General features: G+C 34.6%; 1 protein-coding gene across 4 annotated transcripts in view; it reads right to left on the reverse strand.

Annotated features, from left to right (window-relative positions):
* Window positions 1-737: 737 nt before the first annotated feature.
* Window positions 738-21,168, reverse strand: part of HIKESHI (heat shock protein nuclear import factor hikeshi) — a 43,061-nt gene continuing 22,630 nt past the window's right edge. The window contains exons 3-6 of one of the 4 annotated variants that reach the window (XR_009249651.1): window positions 10,040-10,191; window positions 8,868-8,949; window positions 8,372-8,662; window positions 1,745-1,868 (exon numbers count right to left, since the gene is read on the reverse strand). Coding sequence is in view for 2 of the 4 variants with exons in the window: in XM_058687549.1 (XP_058543532.1) it covers window positions 1,209-1,284; window positions 1,750-1,868; window positions 10,040-10,191 (347 nt within the window). In the remaining 2 variants the exon portion in view is untranslated. Of the gene's footprint in view, window positions 1,285-1,744; window positions 1,869-8,371; window positions 8,663-8,863; window positions 8,950-10,039; window positions 10,192-21,168 lie in introns of those variants that run through there. The other 3 variants (XR_009249650.1, XM_058687549.1, XM_058687550.1) reach the window with 3 other exon arrangements.

The following is a 21,168-nucleotide window of genomic DNA, read 5'->3' on the forward strand; positions in this document are numbered from 1 at the left end:
CCTCTGGTGTCTGACTCCTTTGGTGCAGCTAGCTAGTAAACATAGCTTTGATTACAGGTGAGATCTTGGTAGTTTTTGGTCAATGGATGTCACCGGTATAAATGAGCCAAGGGTTCCCTTCTGGAGACACAATAGCTTTACCTTAATAGGCAAAGGAATTAAATCCTATATTCTACACACAAATGCCTCACAACATTACCAGCATTAAATATAACCTCATCAGTATTAACCATGGTAATTTTATTAAAAAAACAAACATGTATGAATTTGCAGATATAAAACTGACAACCAACCTGTGTTACTGGAAAAACTTGTAATCTTAAGAAATACTAACTGAAAATAATTTCCCCATATGTAAGAATGTGTATTTGATATGTTTTCCCATACTTTGATATAGCTGATTTTAAGTTAACTACTCTAGCAAACCAATATAAAAATAAATGAAAGATTATAAATGCAATGGCATTTGGCACACTATTGTTGTAAATATGCCTTATTTTTAAGTAAAAAATAAATCCTAGCCAAAACAAAGTGTTTTGCATCTGAATGTTTTAAGCTTAAGGGAAAAAAACTCATTAATGAAGTCATATTTTCATTTTTCCATGTGTTTAATTTTTTATAAAGATTATAATTAAGCTGCAGTCAATAAGCAGTTTTTAAACTTAGGTTTCATGATCCTTTTGACTTCACACTTTTAAATGGAGGCATTTCTCTTCAAAACATGACAAAGTTCAGAATCCATTAAAAATTATTTTATTCAAATTATGTTTTCCAAAAGAGAGGGTTCTGTGCTAGTCGTCTTTGAAAGTTTTCATACCTACAAAAGAAAAACATATTTACAAGAAAATTAAGATCTTTCATAATCTACTAAAGGACTTGTTAAAAAGCAAATAACTTTACATGTCACTTCTAAAAAGCTGAGATAAAAAAGCTAAAATATTAATCTGAAAGTTTAATTATTCTTATAAAAGGACACTAAGCATAGTGAGTTAAGTATGACTGGCTTGTATCAGAGAGTACAAATCATAATAAATTTTATTAATTTTTTATCTTCTGCAAATCTGACAGCTAGAAGGGACCTAAGAAAAAAAACAAATCTAACTCCTCCTCCCTCATTTCACAGATGAGTAGAGTGGAAGAATTTACTCAAGGTCACATACCTACATTTTAACAAATCTCAAACCTAATACCTTTCAGGGCTATCCATGCTACACCATGCTACCACTGCTCAACAAATTCTCCTTATGCATCCCACCACTGGGATATTCAAAGTGAAAAGAATACCTATAAAACAGAAATATGGGAAAGCTGAGAAATAAATTTGATTAATCACTTAAGTATAGGATGCAGTATAAACCACCCTGATACCTTATACAATGTCTATGTTAGACCAAGACTTTCTAAACTTAGGAAAAAATTTTGCTTTGTATTTCAAGATTCCTATATGGTTACTTACAAGTTAAAATATTTGAAAATTTACAATCCTTAATTGTGGTCCCTAAACACAGGCAATTGTATTTTCCTGACTGTATCAACTCAATTGGCTACTACATAACAGAATATTTAGGGTAAGAATATTCCTCAATACGAACTCCACAGTACACTTTTTCATGGCATGCCAATGTTAATGTGTGCTGATGTCCACAATAAAAGAATATGTTTAAATGTCAAAGAAGAAATACATTCACAGGCAAAAAATATATATGGTTACTAAAAGCCTTAATATTAGAGACACAAAATTTCCCATACCATTTCAGAACCACATTTGCTGGAATGAACATTTCAGATGGACTTGGTGTCATCTGGGCCTGAGACACAGCAAATGATGAAGCAAAATTGTAGAAGTTGTCCAACATCTTTTGTGTGAACTGAAAAGTTAATAATGAATAGATTAATGAATCATGCTAAATATTCCAGTTAGACCTTAGTATTTTTAATTAAAAATGTTTCTGCAGTAACTTGATTTTAAGGACTTGTGAGTTCTAAGACAGTCTAATGCTGCAAGATAAGGAAAGTCATAAAATGACACTGTGGCACAAAATCTTAACAACCTGCCTTTAGTACTTTCTTTGTATCTCAAAGTATTTCTGTGATTTTTAACTAGTTTAATTTCCTAACATATTCATTTTAGGGGAAAAAAATGTTTTCCTTCAAAATATCGTTTATCTCTACCTCTACATATACCGTGCCCCCTCCTCAAATCCCACCCGCCTCACATCAAACTACTTTCTCATATCTAAAATAACAACCATCTCTAAGAAGTCTTTTTCTTGCCAGAAAGATAAAGGCTTAAATGTAATGAGGAAATACCTTATTAGTTTTTTATCTTTTTGCCTAGTAATATCAAAGGTAATGTAATCCAAGAGGCTACCATTAAGTGACTTGAACTAATATCCAGAGTTCAGTAAAATCACTAACTAAAATATCAGTATCAGGGGGCGCCTGATTGGCTCAGTTGGTTAAGCGGCCGACTTCGACTCAGGACATGATCTCACATTTGTGAGTTCGAGCCCCACTTCAGGCTCTGGGCTGACAACAAACAGCTCAGAGCCTGGAGCCTGTCTCAGATTCTGTGTCTCCCTCTTGCTCTCTGCCCTTCCCTGACTCACATTCTGGCTCTCTCTCTCAAAAATAATGAAATAAACATTAAAAAAAATTTTTTAAATAAAATATCAGTATCAGGAGGAAAAAAACAGCAAACCTCCACACTAGCAACAAAATTTTAAAATGTAACTTTAAAAGCTGCAATTCAGAATAGACACAGTCTGTACATATCTAGGAAAACTGCTAAGAAGCTGATAAAACTGGGGTGGAAAATACTTCAAGACTGTCTTGAGAGACAGAAAAGAAACCAAATGAAAAGATCTATACACCATGTTCAGTGGGAAGATACAACACGTGCACAGATGGGAAGACATAGTATAATAACAGCAATTTTCCCCAAATCAAACCTATAAATCCAATGTCATTTCCAACAAAATCCAATAAATTTTTCATGAAACTCAATAAGCTTATACTAAAATTATTATGGAGAATATCTAAACTTATTTTGATGAGCAGGAGGAGGGGTCTGACCTAACAGATATTAAGACTTTTACTGGCAAAGGGACAAATGAACTAACTGGAATAGAAGAGAGAGGCCAGAAACCTATCTAAGCCTATGTGACAATGTGATATATAACAAAGATGCTATTAACTCAGAGTTAAACAAACAAACAAACAAACAAACAAAAAGGACTAGCTTTCAATTAATGGGGTTAGGACACCTACCTTTCCTTAAGGGAAACATGAATTTAGATCCCTTCCCATACCACACACAAAAAATAATTCAAAAAGTAAAAGGTTAAACCTTTAAATACCCATAAGAGAACCTAACATCTTCACACATTAGGACAGCAAAAACTTCTCAAACACACACACACACACACACACACACACACACACACACAAAATCACAAAAGATATGATCATCAACACAAAAATATAACATCTGCATGCAAAAAATACCAAAAACAATACTTAAAGACAAGCAACATGCTAGGACAAAAACTTACAACATATAGAACAAAGGATTATTACCCAGAATACATAAAGACCACTTCCCAAAAAGGTAAAATTAAAAACTGCCAAACAATAGAAAATTGGGCAAAATATATAAACCATCATTGCTATTAAAATATGTATATAGGTGCCTGGGTGGCATAGTCAGTTGAGCATCTGATTCTTGATTTCATTTCAGCTCAGGTCATGATCCCAGAATTGTGGGATTGAGCCTTGTGACAAGCTCCGTGCTGAGCAGGCAGCCTGCAGGGTACCTGGGTAGCTCAGTCAGTTAAGCACTAGACTCTTGATTTCTGCTCAGGTCATGATCTCATGGTTATAAGATGGAGCCCCACATCAAGCTCCTAGCTGGGCATGAAACCTGCTTAAGATTCCCTCTCTGCCTCTCCCCCTTCCCAGTTTGCATGCATGCACTTTCTCAAAAATAAAAACAAAACAAATGCGGGTCAAAATGAGAAAAGATGTTCAACTTCACCAGTAATCAAGAAATACAAATCCAAACAATAGTGGTATTCAAATTTCACCCATCAGTTTGGCAAAAATTTAAGGTCTTAACAAAAATATTAGTGAAAATATCCATCAATATAGAAATGAAAAAAAAAAACTGTCTCATTCATACAATTGCATACTATAAAACAATTGAAATAAACTAGATTTATTCCATGTGTCAACACAGATAAATCTTTAAAATGTTGAATGAACAATAGCCAAGCTGCAGAAATTTGCACAGTATACCATTTACATTCATTTAAAAAATATACAAAAGGGACACACTCTGTCTCTGTCTCAAAAATAAACATTAAAAAAATTTTTTTTAATAAATAAATAAAGGGGCGCCTGGATGGCTCAGTCGGTTGAGCGTCCGACTTCAGCTCAGGTCATGATCTCACAGTTTGTGGGTTCGAGCCCCACATCGGGTTCTGTGCTGACAGCTCGGAGCCTGCAGCCAGTTTCAGATTCTGTGTCTCCCTCTCTCTCTGCCCCTCCCTCGCTCACGCTCTGTCTCTGTCTCAAAAATAAATAAACATTTTTAAAAAAATTTAAAAAGATACAAAGGGGTAATCAACAAGAAAGAAAAACAGAGAAAACAAAAAAAAAAAGGACTACAACACAGAAGAGAAATAAAAGGAATTTCTCCAATAATGGTTAAAGAAAATAAAACCTTGACTATAGTTATGCAACAGACCCAGAGAATAATCAGTCCACAGAAGAACAAAACAGAGTTCCAAGAAGGATATTAGCAAAAAAAATTTAAAAACTGCTTTTTAAAAATATACTGAATAGGAATTTATACTTGGCAGAGTTTGGGCATAAATTAGACCTGGAAACAGAAATCCATACAAAGGAAAAATGCATTTATTAACCGAGAAAAATAAAAAGTTATACAAGAAAGAAAACGCAAATCACAGTATGTTGGCTCAGTTCTGAAAAACATTTAGTGATCATGATACTGAAAACTGATTAATTAAATGAAAATCAGTAATAAAATGGTTGGGGGGGGGGGGGGTGGTGGTGCCTGGCTGGCTCAGTCAGTAGGGCATGTGACTCCTGATCTTGGGGTTTTAAGTTTAAGCTCCACATTGGTTGTAAATCTTGGGGCGCCTTGGTGATGCAGTTAAGCATCTCACTCCTGATTTTGACTTAGGAGATCAAGCCCCACATCGGGTTCCATGCTGGGCATGGAGCCTGCTTGAGATTCTTGTTCTCCCTCATCACCCCATCTGCACACAATCTCTTGCCTAAAAATAAAATAAAATCTTAAAAAAAAAAAAAAAAAAGGTGGGGATGGGCACCTGGGTGGCTCAGTTGGTTGAACCACCGGCTTTGGCTCAGGTCATAATCTCTAGGTTGGTGAATTTGAGCTCCACATTGGGCTTTGCGCTGGCAGGGCAGAGCCTGCTTCAGATTCTCTGTCTCTGCTTCAGATTCTCTCCCTCACTCTCTCTCCCTTCCCTGATTTCACACTCTTTTTCAAAATAAGTAAAATGAACATTAAAAAAAAAAGTGGGAAGAAAAAATATCTCCATATGCTGGGGAACAGAGGAATGAGAGAGCTAAATCACATTAGGTATTGGTAAGTCGATGGAAAACACCTAGAACAGACAAATTGGTTAAGAACAGATTAAGCAAGTTTTTTCTGACACATGGAAGTTAAATACAGGAAGAAATCGGTGAAAAAAAAAATGAGAAGGAGGTTGAAGGTTGAAAGTGAGTACTTTTAAGGAGCAGAAAAAGAGAAGAATATAAGAAGTATAACCAAGGACAACTGTCTTGCATGTAAAACTGTGTGATGTTTAAGCCACGTACACGTACTATTAATAAAAAGTAAAAGAAGTAAGAGTAATCAAGAATATAAATTAAAAACATGTTTAAACGAGTAGTGCTATACATTTTTGTGGACATGTATGTTTCTTTTAAAGTACTAACACAGGATGGCAAAAATATATGAAGTTAGAAGAGTAGCTACCAGAAAAATGGAAGAGAAGCAGAAGCCACCAAGCCTTATCTGAAATACTTTTTTAAAAAAATTAGTAGCAAATATGCTACTAATTAGTGGCAAATATGTTAAATCTAGGTGGAAGACACTCTGAAGTCTTCTTATATAATCCACTATAAAGAGAGCTCTGTAAGAACAACTATTATTTTGTCTACCTATTTTTATCCATTTGTGCTTAGAAAGCACCTGGTACACAGTAGGCATACAATATTTGTAGGATGTATTTTCCTATATATTTAAAATATCTCATAATAAAATATTTAATAAAAAGTACATATGCTTTGGGGCACCTGAGTGGCTCAGTCAGTTGGTTGAGCATCCAGCTCTTGATTTCAGCTCAGGTCATGATCTCACGGTTCGTGGGACTGAGCCCTGCCTTAAACTCTGCACTGACAGTGTGGATCCTGCTTGGGATTCTCTCCCTCTCGCTCCCTGCCCTTCCCCCACTCTCTTGCACTCTCTCAAAATAAATAAATAAGCATTAAAAAAATACATATGCTTTATTTAAAAAGCTCAGGGGCGCCTGGGTGGCTTGGTCGGTTAAGCGTCCGACTTCGGCTCAGGTCATGATCTCACGGTCCGTGAGTTCGAGCCCCGCGTCGGGCTCTGTGCTGACAGCTCAGAGCCTGGAGCCTGCTTCCGATTCTGTATCTCCCTCTCTCTCTGACCCTCCCCCATTCATGCTCTGTCTCTCTCTGTCTCAAAAAGAAATAAACGTTAAAAAATAAATAAATAAAAAATAAATAAAAAGCTCAAATAATTTATAAATATCTAGAGTAAAAAGTCTTCTTAAACTCTCTCCAGGGATAATACCACTTTGGTATGTATTTTTCAGACATTTTTCTAATATCGTCTATCTGGGATACTGTAACTACTGCTTTACAACTTGCTATTCTCAGCACAGCAGTATGTTTTTTTAATTACTGGAAAAAAAAAAAAAAAAAAAGACCCAGACTCTATCATTCTTTATAATTCAGCTCATTCTCAAGAGATCATGTGACAAGTCTGCCTTTAAATTCATGGCCAAACCCTAAAGAATATGCCGCCCAGAAAAGAATTCCCTAGTTCATTCACCCTCCTCCTCTCCTAGTGGACTTATTTAATAATCCTTTTCCTTTAAATATCCAATACTCCTTTCTCTTCAATCTTAGCTGATGACCTTGTTTCCTATTTCACTGAACAAAGAGAAGGAATCGAGAGAACGTGCACAAGTTCTCATCACCACCTTTACCAACCTCTTGCATCCATCTGTATCCATATATCCATTACTATGAGAACTGTCCATTATCCTATCTAATGTACTCTCATTTCCTACTCAAGGACACCACTTCAGCAACTCTCCCCACTCTCCTGCATCATTAGTTTTTCTTTAATGCTTCATTCACATCAGTCAAACATAATGTAGTATCTCCCATTAAAAAACAGTAAAAACAAAGTCCGTGTACCCATAGCCCCCCTTAAGTAACCAAACCATTTATCTGCCGTCCTCCACAACTATACTCATCAAGAGTCATCTATAGTCACTACTGTTTCCACTTCCTTCTCTCCAACTCACTCCAAACTCTTCTTCTACCACCCTGAACTCTTATCAAACTCTTCAATGACTTCTATTTTGCCGAATCCAGTGGTTACTTCTCAGCCTCATCTCAACCCATCAGCAATGATACTACTGATACTTCCTTCTTCAAAACCAGTCTCTGTTTGGCTTCCAAAACACTACTTTTGGGGTCTCCTCCTACTTTAGGCTACTCTTTTTCTCTCTTCATTTCTTAAGCTTCTCAAATTTGAAATGGCCCTGAGATCAAATTTTCTATTTATAATTACTTCTCTAGTAACCACAGTCCTACAAAACTCTAGATAAGATCTCTACACTGATGACTCCCATTTTGATCTGTGTCCTAGACCTCGCTCTTGAACTCTAGACTCATCATCTCCAGCTTGATGTCTAACAAGCATCCCAAACATAGTACAAACAAAATCCAACTCCTGATTCCACTCCCAGCCCATACTTGTGTTCGATATTCCATGTTCAGGTTCCTCAAGCCAACATCCTTGGGCCACAGTTGGTGTCTCTCCTTAATCTCAGACCTTACATGTGATCCACACCATGAAACACTACTGGCTCCATCTTCAAATTATCTCTAGAAATCAACTATAGGCATGCCTCAGACATACTGCCATTTAGTTCCAGACACTACAGTAAAGTGAGTCAAGTCAATGCTTTGGTTTTCTAGTGCATATAAAAATTTTGTTTACACTACACTATAGTCTGTTAAGTATGCACTAGCATTATGTCTGAAAAAATGTACATACCTTCATTAAAAAAATACTTTATTGCTAGAAAATGCTAAACATCATCTGAGCTTTCAGCGAGTCATAATCTTTTTGTTGGTGGAGGGTCTTGCCTCAATGTTGATGGCTGCTGACTGATCAAGGGTGGTGGTTTCTGAAGGTTGGGGTGGCTGTGGCAAATTCTTAACATAAAACAACAATGAAGTTTGCCTCATAGATTGACTCTTTTTTCACTTGAACCCTTTAAAGGCCATTGTAGGGTTATTAACTGGCCTAATTTCAATATTGTTGTGTCTCAGGGAATAGGGAGGCCTGAGGAGAGAAAGATCAGGGAATAGTTGGTAAGTGGAGGAGTCAGAAAACACACAACACTTAGCAATTAAGTTCTCCATCTCATATGGGCACAGTTCATGGTGCCCCAAAACAATTATAATAGTAACATCAAAGGTTATTGATCACGGATTACCATAACAAATAAAATAACAAAAAAGTTTAAGATATTGCAAGAATTACCAACATGTTCAAAGAGACATGAAGTGAGCAAATGCTGTTGGAAAAATGCTGCTGACAGATTTGCTCCATTCAGGGTTGCCACAAACCTTCAATATATAAAAAAACAGTACCTGTGAGGTGCAATATAGTGAAGTGCAATAAAACAAGATATGCCAGTACTTTTAATTACCTTCATATGCACCTCCCAGGACTTCACTAGTTCAAGTCATTATAATCTCTCATCTAGATTTTCATAAGAGCCTCCTAATTAATCTTCCTCCTTCCCACTACAGTGTCTCTCCAAAAATGCAAAATGATCCTTTTAAAATGTAACTTAGATCCTCTTACTCTTCTCAAAACTCTCTTATGTCTTCTTTTCCAAATAGAATATAAGCTTAAGTCCTTATAAAAGCCAGTGAGGTACCATGATTTTATCCTGCGTCCACCTCCCCAATTACTCTCATCTCATCTCCCATCTCTCACCCTTGCTCGCTCTACTCCAGCCACAAAGACCTTCATATTATTTTCCAAACAACAAAATTATTTTTCTACCTCAGGGCCTTTATATTAGCTACACCTTTGCCTACATCATTCTCCCCTTCAGCCTTTTGTCATACAGAGGTTAAAAGTCAATCATCATTGGGGTGTCTGGCTGACTCAGTTGGTTGAGCGTGCAACCTCAGCTCAGGTCACGATCTCCTGATTCATAAGTTTGAACTCTGCATCAAGCTTGCTGCTGTCAGGGAGGAGTCTGCTTCAGATCCTCTGTCCCTCTCTCTCTCTGTACCTCCCCGACATGTGCTCTCTCAAAAATAAACATTTTTTGCTTAAGCCAATCATCATGGAATTACGTCAGTTTAAGCTCCTTGAGGATGAGAATCTTGCTTATAAAATTCACAACTATACACCTACAACCTAGTATACTGTGGGAGGGGAAAAAATGTTAATATTTAATCCCATTTTTAAATTGCTTTGAGCTATTTCATCACTATAAAAACAACTCTCATCAAAACATTTACCAATTTTAGAGTACCTATAGAAGTAGATAGACAAGGTTAAATTATCCACAGAAGCCAATAACTTATGCCATACATATTTACCTTCATTTTTACAGGTTTTCTACCATGAAGCTTATTTTTAAAGTACAGAATTTGATTTTAAAATTTAGAAAATAATGAAATATGTGCATTGCATTACCTGAGTGAATGAGTCAACTGAGGATACAGCAGCACTGCCTACTGGAGTCTGCTGAGCCAAACTGTCCAATAATTCCACCGAAATTCCAATCTGAGCAACAGATGGAGTTCGGACAATATTCATGGCTCCAAAAGGGTGTTGGCTTCCTTCTCCTGAAAGAAATTAACATGTACCGCAAATTTCAAGTTTAACTTGTAGCCAAATTCCTTTGTAAATATGTGAAAAACCTCTGATCTACATGCACTAAAAAGTTTCGATTAAAGTTGGTCTCTTTTCACATAAATGTAAAAGGCTAGTTTTTACCAAATTAACAAAGAAAACTGGAATTTTCCCCACCAGAAAAAAGATGTTACTTCTTTAAAGCTTATTAAAACTACTGCAGCTAAAAATGAAAAGTAACAACACGATGAGAAAAATAAATGAATAAGCATGAATCACATTAAAAAATTCTCAATGCTAACTCAAAGGGAAGAATATTTTTTAAGATTTTTTTAAGTTAGTTTACTGAGGGTTGATGGGAGGGTGGGAGGGAGGGGAAAGTGGGTGATGGGCATTGAGGAGGGCACCTGTTGGGATGAGCACTGGGTGTTGTATGGAAACCAATTTGACAATAAATTTCATATTAAAAAAAAGATTTTGTAAGTTAGTTTTAACATTTTCTCATCACTCCACTAAATAAAGATCTTAAATTACCATTATTATTGAGAAATGACATGGTATATTTTATTAAATGTCATGTATCACTCCCACTTAACACCTGATAATGTTATCAAACAAGCAGTAAAGAAGCTTATTAATGGAAAATAACCAATAACTCTTTCCCTTTATAAATCAATGTATCATTAAGTATACTTCTGAGCCTGTAAGTGCCATCTAACTTATATGTGGAAAATATAGGCCAATTTTTTTAATCCACATATGACATAATCAGAAAAGTGAGTCTGAAGGAAAAAAAATCATACAATAGATTTTTGGATTATCTGCTGTTTTCATAGGACTATAAAATGTTTAATCAAATACTGAAGGACAAAAACCTGGGGCAACACACAGTCCTAATAACTAGAACATTCATTACAAATACCAAAACTCTCCTAAAATTTTCAAGCTTATGAATAAAAAGTTATAATGTATTTTTCTGTGATTTAAAAATACACACACACACACACACACACACACACACACACACTTCTCACTAAATATGACTAGTTTAAGATAGTTTCAGTAGTTTTAAATTAACTGTTTTATCAAACTTCCATATATTTATGAATTTTCCAGATTTGTTTCTATATTTGTGGTCAGAGAACATACTTTGTATGATTTGTTTTTAAATATATCAAGATTTGTTTTGTGGCCTAATATATGGCCTATCCAAAAAACTGTTCCACGTGCACTTAAGAATGTGCATTCTGCTGTTGTTGGGACGAATGTTCTTTGTAAGTTGGTTAGGTGTAGGAGGTTTATAGTGTTCACACTTTCTATTTCCTTGATGATCCTCTGTCTAGTCATTCTACCCATTACTGAAAGTAGGGTTAAGTTTCCAACTGTAATTGTTGAACCATATTCTCCCTTCAATCCTGCCACATTTTGCTTCATGTATTTTGAAATTCTGTTGTTAGGTACAAAAAGTTTATAATTGTTATTACCTTTCCGATAGATTGACCCCTTTATCACTATACAATGTCCTTTTTTATCTCTTATAACAATTTTTTTCATACATTTATTTAGTCTGATTTTAGTCCAGCCACTCAAGCTCTTTTAGTTACTGTTTGCATGTTTAGTTACTGATGCATTTTTCATCCTTTCCTTTCAACCAATGATTGTGTCTGAATCAACAGATGGATTTCTTTTATCCATTCTGAAAACCTCTGCCTTTTAACTGAAGAATTTAATTTTGCTAGTGTACCATATTAATTCTCTGATCATTTATTTTACTATATATTTTTGCTATTTCCTTAGTCCTTGCACATCTTCATTTATAACAACCCAGTCTGGATTAAGACCAATTTAATTTCAGTAGTACACAAAAACTTTGCTCCTATATAATTTCTCTATGTGTTGTCATAAATTACATCTTTATAAATAGCATGCCCATAAACATGGGTTTATAGTTTCTTCTTTATGTAGTTGTCTTTTATATCAAATAGGGGGAAAAGGAGTTACAAACAAAATGTACACTACTTTTATAATTACCTACGTAGTTACATTTACCTGTGTTTTTTCTTTCATGTGAATGCAAATTACTGTCTCATGCCCTCTCTTTTCAGCCTGAAGGACTCTCTTTAGTACTTCTTGTAGGCTAAGTCTTTAAGCAATGACTCTCTGTTTTACCTGAGAATGTCATCTCTCCTTCATTTCGGATAGTTTTGATAGAGAATTATTTAGTTTTTCTTTCAGTGCTTTGTCATCCCAATGCCTTTGGATTCCATTGTTTCTGATAAGAAACCAGCTGTTAATCTAAGAATCGTTGTTATTTGAGGAGCTGATTCTCTTGCCACTTTCAAAATTCTCTTTGTCTTTGACAGTTTGATTATGATAGGTTGTGGTATAGAGTTTACCCCACTTGGAGTTTATTGAACTTCTTAAGCGTGTTATGTTTTTCATCAAATTTACAAAGTTTTATCAGGGCATTATTTCTTCAAATATTCTTTCCTCCCCTCCTCTCTCCTCCTTCTCCAACTCCTATTATGCATATGTTGGTATACTTGATGGCATCTCATAGGTCTCAAAGACTGTTCATTTTTCTTCTTTCAGCTCTTCAAACTAGGTATTTCAACTGACCTTTGAATTCATTGACTCTTCCTTTGGCCTACTCAAATCTAGTGAAACCATCTAGTGAACTCTTCATTTCCTACTGTTACTTTTCAGCTCCATCATTTATGTTTAGCTCCTTTTGATAACTTCTCTATTGATATTTGATGGCGCATCATTCTCCTGGTTGTTTAACTTTCAGTAAGTTCAAGGTCATAATGCTTCCTAGGGACAGTTTCTGTTCATTTCTTCTCTGAAAGGGTCTTACCTTCTTTGCATGCTTCATAAAACTTTTTATGGAAAACTGGATGTTGAATATTACAATGTTGCAAATCTAGAAATCAGATGTTTCCCCTCCTTAGGATTTACTGTTAATATATACTTTTTCGTTAATGACTTTTCTGAACCAATACTATGAAGTATTTTTTGTCGTGTGTGATCACTGACATCTCTGTTCTATTAGCTTAGTGGTCAACCAGTGATTGAACAGACATTTCCTTAAAAGCCTAGAACCCAAAAATTCTCCCAGTCTTTGAAGATGGGCTCTGTGTGTTGGGACATCCCTTTAACACTAACCAAGCAGCTTACAACTCTGCCTTAGCCCTCACTTCCAGACTACACAGAGCCCCAAAGTCAGCCAGAACAAACTTACAACCTTCTTAAGGTCCTAAGCCTGAGCTTGTGCACAGCCTGAACATGTGCACAGCCATGACTGCAAATAGTCAAAAATTTCCAAGTCCAAGTCCTCAAAGCCCTTCTTCCTCAAAATATCTTATTCCCAGCCTTTCCTCTCAAGCTTTTTAGTCAGTCTATTTTTGCTCCAATTGTTGTCAGTGCCTCAGGCAGCAGTAACAAAGTACATATTTTTGACAAATACTCCCAAGGTTGTCACTTCAGTGAGATAAAGGAAAGTGTTTTCAATTAATCTTAAGGGAACCACCAGACAAACCAAAAAAATTACAGTCAACCCTTGAGCAACACAGGTTTGAACTGTGAGTCCACTTGTACATAGATTTTTTATAGTACAAATTGTAAATGCACTTTCCTTATGACTTTCTTAATATTTTCTTTTCTCTTATTTTTTCCCTAACTTATACATACAGTATATGTAACACATATAACATACAAAATACATGTTACTCAACTTTTATGAGTAAGGCTTCCAGTCAACAGTAGGCTATTAGCAGTTATATTTTTGGGGAGTCAAAAGTTATACGTGGATTTTCAACTGCACAGGAGGTACATGCCCCAACCCCCATGATGTTCAAGGGTCAACTGTAATTATAATGTGTTGTGAATGAGGTCTATTTGGCTCTCTCTGGTACAAGTACCAAGAACAAGGGCTATTATTTTCAAGGCTACCACTGAGCTGAGGAACATGGGATGGGTACAGGGTAAGTTAAAATACCACAAAGCTTGCTGTTCTTACCTAGATGCAGTGATTTTCTTGATTAATGCTCCCCTGGTTACTACAAACTTTTGGTTACTTTCCAGAGTCCTGAAAAAGATTCTGACAGTTTTTGACAATTTTGGTTGCTGTTGCTGCTTTTATGGAGAGATGGACTTTTGAAGTTCTTTTGAAGTTTTAACTGTTTTAAACCTAGAATTATGCTAAGTTGAGAAGATGTACTGCTATTTGTCTGCATAACAGGTTCCAAAGACCTCAATCAAGGAAACCTTATACTGCCTTAGTTTTAACTACTCAGGGATGATCTGCCCAAGCAGAAAGCCTTGTCATCTCTAACCTCCTCTTTTATTGCATGCAAGCTACTGGCAAATTACTAAGTAAAACTGGCTTGAGACCCATTGTAAGAGATGGGGACTAAGGAAATATTCTGACTTCATTTTAAAGCTCTCTGGGACTAAAACAACTTAAGAGAGAAAAAACAAAACCAAAAGTCTTTGGCAATCTTTATATTTTCAAAGAGATCCACTGTGCAATGAACTCATTCTTTTATTTACTCTTATTCTCAAAATGGGCTTGACACAGTGGTTGATAACCTTTAAGTACATAGGTTCTTGTTTGTAAATCATAAAATACTGGGAAGAAACACTGAAACATAATATACAAACTTAGTGTTTAATTTTGGATCTGAATTCATGACAGCAAGAATGAAAAGAAAAACATGACCAATTATACTGAGTCTTAGTGTCAAACAGTTAAACAAAAACAGAGAAAGTAAAACATCCAACCTGGTCTTGAAGAAAAAAATTAGATAAATTCCTCAACATTCTAATAGTAAAAGCAGCAGAAAATCTTTCAAAGGTGTTTCTCAAAGTGTCCCTCTTCACTGCAAGTCAAGAGCCTAACACAAAGCACAACTCAAAAGAAGAAATTCTATGAGAAACTAGACTTTTACTGTTAGTATACAAGGAGAAGCAGTAATCATCACTTACTATCTGTGTCTAATGGAGTCTTTAAATATATAGATTTTAAAAGTCATCTTACAAAAATTTCACAGGAAAATAGTGAAAAACAACTTTATTCAAATTTTTAATAAGTATTGAAATATAACAAGTCCAAATATTCATCTCCCACTAACCAGTTTTTTAAGTTTATATATAACCAAAATGAGCCACATTCTCTGAATTGTTCACTATCATGAGTAAATGTGAGACATATCCATCTTATAAATCTAATAACTCCTGATTTTAAACACATCTTCTAATAGGTTCTAACTTATCATTATTTCTTCTAACAATTGCATTGTCAAAATGCAATGCTTTAAATCTTAAAATTCTGAAATATTTAATGGCTCATAATTTGTTGAAGAAAGGATGGGCATCTTCTTTGAGTCACAATTTGCAAAACACTGTCATTTTTTGATTTATAAAATTATTTAGAATAATCAATCCAATTAATTTGTTTCATTTCTACACCTACTGCCTTCTAATTACCTGTATACACACCCACTTTCAGCAATGTCCACTTTTGAAGTGTCTCAATTTTAAAAGAATAACAGGAAAGAATACCAGCATACATCATTTTACTACATCTTCAAGATTTTGTCACAAAATACTGTATTTACTCCTCCTTGTTAAATAACTAAATGGGTAGGAGTACCATATTTTCTTTTGTCCTTAGAAATAAACTGCTCAATCATCAGTTTTTTAGTATGAGAAAATTCACCTAAGACAATATCATCCAAAGAATCAGTCTGAGACTTTCCTTTTATGATCAACTTCACCATGATAATTAGAGTTTAGAATGTGGCTATTTGCCTCTTTATATTCATTTTCTGATTCATACAATAATTATGAAACTTGTTCCTTGCAATTTTCTTCTCTTTGCAATTATAAACAAAATATAACAAAATATGAATTCCTAATTCTGTTCAATATAAGCAAAGAGCACACCATAAAGATGGTGTCTCCAGTCTCCTTTTACACTTCTTAAAAGCTAAAATAATCTTTTGGATGATGCAATATGAAAACTGTAGGATAACACAATGGCAACTAAGGTACACAGGCCAAATTTGGGCCACAACCTATTCTCATATGACCTGTGAGCTAAGAATAGTTTTTACCCTTTTAAAGGGTTGTTTAAAGAAGAATATGCTACAAGGGTGCCTGGGTGGCTCAGTCAGTTAAGTATCGAACTCTTGATATCAGTTCAGAGTGTGATCTTGTAGTCATGAGATAGAGCCCCACACTGAGCATGGAGCCTGCTTGGGATTCTCTCTCCCCCTCTCTCTGCCCCACCCCTGCTCACCCACGCACACATTCTCTCAAAATAAATAAATAAACATTTTTAAAAACTAATATGCTACAAAGACCATATGTGGCCCACAAAGCTTAAAATATATACTATCTTATTCTTTACAAAAATGTTTGCTAAAATCTGCACTAATTCCATCATCCATTTTCTTCTTCTTCTTTTTTTTTTTTTTTTTTTTTTGCATAGTTGAGAGTAATTGACAAGTAATGAATAATTCCTTGGATGAAAGAGCAAACTGTTTCATGATGGAGGAAAAATAAGGTTACTAATAACACCAAATTCATTTTAAATTTGTAAAATGGTCCAGTAGATCCATATGGTAATTGCAAGATACAATGACTTTTAAAAATATATAAGCAAATGTACTATTCTTTAGAAGACCTCTACAAAAGAATAATACTCATGAAATATCAGTCTAAGAGTTCTAAATACCCTAAAAAGGAAACTAAAAAAGTAAAAGTAGGTCCATTGGTGAAGATATGTAAGCTGTGCATGGCGACAAAGAGATGACTAAAGAAAGCACTTATGCTAAAAATAAGTAATTCATTGTAAAGTGGCATTTGAATATGACATATGCAAAAAAACTACATAAAATGGCATAATTATGCCTGCATAAAAGCCTTGTTGATATTGGATGTAAATATTTAGAAATCAGTAATCTATTTCTAAAACCTCTATGCTTCATTTCCATCGATAGCCTCACAAGCCTGAAATTACATTTTTCACTCATGCATAGTTCAAAAGCAATGTGACGGTCAAAGGTTTATCAACAATAAATATTTTAACCAGATAAACATGATAATGTATCTGACATTATAATACATCTAGAATTTGCATGTCTGAAATGTAAACAAGTAATATTTACCAAGTTCATCACTTGGTAAATATTCCAGTATTTAATAAAGTCCATCATTGTGCTGTATACATTCTAAAGCACATACAGTAAAAGATACAAATGGAGCTTACAATCTAATGGGAGCAGTAACAGATACTTAATCTTTCTGAATAGGCTTCATTTTCTGGGCGATTTTTAAGATATTTCCTAGATCTTTCTATAAAAAGAAAGATTTTATAAAAAGGTAATAACCATTTCTTGAGTACCAACTATATGACAGATACTATATGCATTTTGCATTTGTTATCTCTAATGCTCACAAAAACACTTGCACTGTAGCTATTATGATATCCACTTTACCTGAAATCCCCTCTGAAGTTAAATAACTTGGTCAAGATTACACAGCTAGTAATTGGGTTCAAAACAGGTCTATCAAACTCTAAAGTTGATACTCATTCTAGTTCATTATCCCACCTGCTTATACCAACCCATGACATGAACTCTTCACTGATTTTTACTCATTTCTTACTTCACAATAAGCCATTCAAGAAAGCAAGTCAAGAAATGTTAGGAAGTAAAAGGTTCCCTCCCATTTTGGCTCACAATCTCTATTTCATATCAATAGACTAATAGTATCATCTTGAACTCATGTTGTCCTTTTTAATCCCCTTGACAAGCTCAACCCAATTTTAAAACAAAAACTAGAATAAGTTTAAAAGTTTCTTTCTGGCAACTGAGCTAAATGAAATTAGAGGAGACCATATAGGTCATGTGCAGAGAAAGCCAAAGTGAGGACATTAAAATATGGCAAGCCCAAAAAGAACAGAATTATAAAGAAGAAATTCAAATGATGATTTATAATAAACTTTAAAAACATTTCTTAAAAATTCCTCTTGGGTACTAAGTCTACTAAGTCTTTCTTCACAGTTATTTTTAATGTCATGGTCATGAAAAAGAAAGACGGAGCAACTGTTCCAGTTTGAAGACTAAAGACAATTAAATGCAATGCATGATCCTAACTGGATCCTAGATGAAGGCAATAATGCCTGTTACTAAAGGCATTATTAAGAAAATTGGTAAAACTTTAATGTATACTGTATGTTACACAAGAGTATTGTATTAATCTTAAATTTTCTGAATTTGATAATTATACTATGATTACATAAGAGAATACCTTTGTATTCTGATGTATTTAGGAGTAAAGGGGCATAATATCTACAACTTATTCTCAAAAGTTTCAAGAAAAAAGAAAATACACACACACATGTATACAGATCTCCAGATCTATATGATAAAATGTAGCAAAACTGATAAATGTTGGGAGAACAATGTAAGAAATTCTTTGTACTATTCTTGTCATTTTTCTCTAACTTTAAAATTATTTCAAAATAAAGTTGTTTTAAATCCCTAATGCAAAAAAGAATTTTTAAGTATCGGAACAGATACTTTTGGAATTTCATTTCAAATTAATACAATAAGGCCAGGGTAGAAAGACAGAAAGGTAGGTAGGTAGGTAAAATCCCACTACAAGGTGCCCAATTTACCCTGAAGGTCTAAAATATTAAAATATCACCTTTTCTCATAGTAAGAGCATTCTACAAAGCTCTACTCCATTATTTAATTCAGATAAACAAATGATCCCTCTTCTTTACACCACAGGTGATTTAAACAACTATTTCTTATTCTTCTATTAACTACAATCACATGTTAAAGTGCTACAAACAAAAAAAAAATATTTGTAAAGTTCCACGTATATTTTTATTACATCTGACCTAATGTCCTACTCCCCCACCTGCTCTTCCAATCTTGGCCTCTTCTGTTTCCCATCCTCCACATAATTCTCCACTGCAGATGTCACTGGAATTCTCCCTGACTGAGGCATTGAACTATTTCCTCATTGTCTCGTGAAACACTTTACAAATAGTTAACCTACAGAGAAAAGGAAGGTTTTAAGTTGAACTCTGTGTGTATGAAAGAGTATGTGGATGTGGTTTAAACAAACTGTTCAAATAGTATATGAACTCTACAAAGATTTACCTTTGACAGATATATGCATATTAAGTATGCATAAATGTACATAATATATATTCAGTTCTATATTTTCAGTAAGAGAAACTGCTTCCACCTTCCAAATTTAGAATCAAAATTTTAAACATTTATTTAAAAGATATTGTACTCATGCTTACAGATGATGAACCAAACCTTCTTAAAGTTAACATTACATAGCACCTCATTATTCACAGTTGTTACAGGTTTTAACAGATGTTTAAGTTATTATAAATGGGACACTTGCACTTAGTTGACTTACTATATGAATGCTGAGTTTTCTTAATCATCTTACAGTTTAATGATACTAGACAATACTTACAGAATTCAGGTAAGATAATTGAAAAAAAAACTCAAAAAGCACTGTCAGATCTGACAATATTAATACAAAACTAGAAAGAAATAAGTATATGTGGAAAATGGATTTCAAAGTACAGATACTTTCTATGTTAATGAAAGGATACACACATCAAAAAAAAAGAAAAAGAAAAACCACCTATCTCCCAAAAGAATTCAAAAAAATTAAAGATGCAGCCCACTGAAAAATTCCCAGTACAACCTGGACTTGATCACGAAATGCTTCTTCGACGAAAGCAAAGGTGAGTAAATAATCCTTTTGTCTCTGGTATTCAACTCTGAAAGCTATGAAAATTCTGAACTCTGAGGAATGAGGAAAATGTGCAGAGTATTTACAACAGACCTTCAGGCTTCAATTATCCAGATCTGACTCTCTCTCACATGCTATTTAAAACCTGCAATATTGGGGTGCCTGCATGGCTCAGTCAGTTGTGCATCGGACTCTTGATTTTGACACGGGTCATGATCCCAGGGTCATGGGATCAAGCCCCACATCGGGCTCCGCGCTCAGCGTGAATTCTCTCTCCCTTTTTCTCTGTCTCTCTTCCTCTGACCCTCTCCCCCATTTGCATGCTCTCTCTCAGAAAAGTATGACAAAATTAAATTAAGTTAAAATAAAATAAAACAGAGCTGCAATGTTGAATTGTGTTATGAAGAAGATAAAAATAGGAGATAAATATCTTTAATTCAAAATAAGTCACAAAATGTGATTTTTGCCACATGGTTTTTGTCATTATATTCAGAATTTCACTGAGTAGGCTGACATAGAAAGTAATACTAGAGATGAGGCCTTATAAAATGACAAGATCCAGTTTTGTAGTTGTCAAATACAGAATGTTTATTGTTAATATTAATTTATAGTACACTGTGAAAAGTTAACAGTGCATATTATAATCCCTAGAGGAAACACTAAAAATCTAATCCACCTTTGCAAAAAAAAAAAAAAAAAAAAAAAAAACAAAAAAAAAAACAACAATAAAAGAAATATGGATTTAAAATAATCCAAAAGGTGGCCATAAAAACCCCAAAGAACAAGGTAAAAATTTAAACCTAGCATATCTATAATGTTAAATATTAATAGACTAAGTATTTCATTTAAAAGGCAGAGATTGAAAGAACAAGTTTTCAAAAAGCAGCACTTAACTAAATACTGTTCACAAGAAAGAGGCGCCTGGGTGGCTCAGTTGGTTGAATATCCAACTCTTGATTTCAGCTCAGTTCATGATCCCAGGGTCAGGGGATCCAGACCCAAGTCAGGCTCCGCACTGAGAATGGAGCCTGCTTAAGATTCTCTCTCCCTCTGCCCCACGCCTCCCTTCAATAAAAGAAAAGAAAAAAAAAAAGTAAAAATGCAGAAAAAATATAGCACGTGAACACTAACCATAAGAAAGCCAAAAAAGCTATATAAATTTTAGACAAAGCTGA

The sequence above is a fragment of the Neofelis nebulosa genome, chromosome 10, assembly GCF_028018385.1.
Source record: "Neofelis nebulosa isolate mNeoNeb1 chromosome 10, mNeoNeb1.pri, whole genome shotgun sequence".
Lineage (NCBI taxonomy): Eukaryota > Metazoa > Chordata > Mammalia > Carnivora > Felidae > Neofelis > Neofelis nebulosa.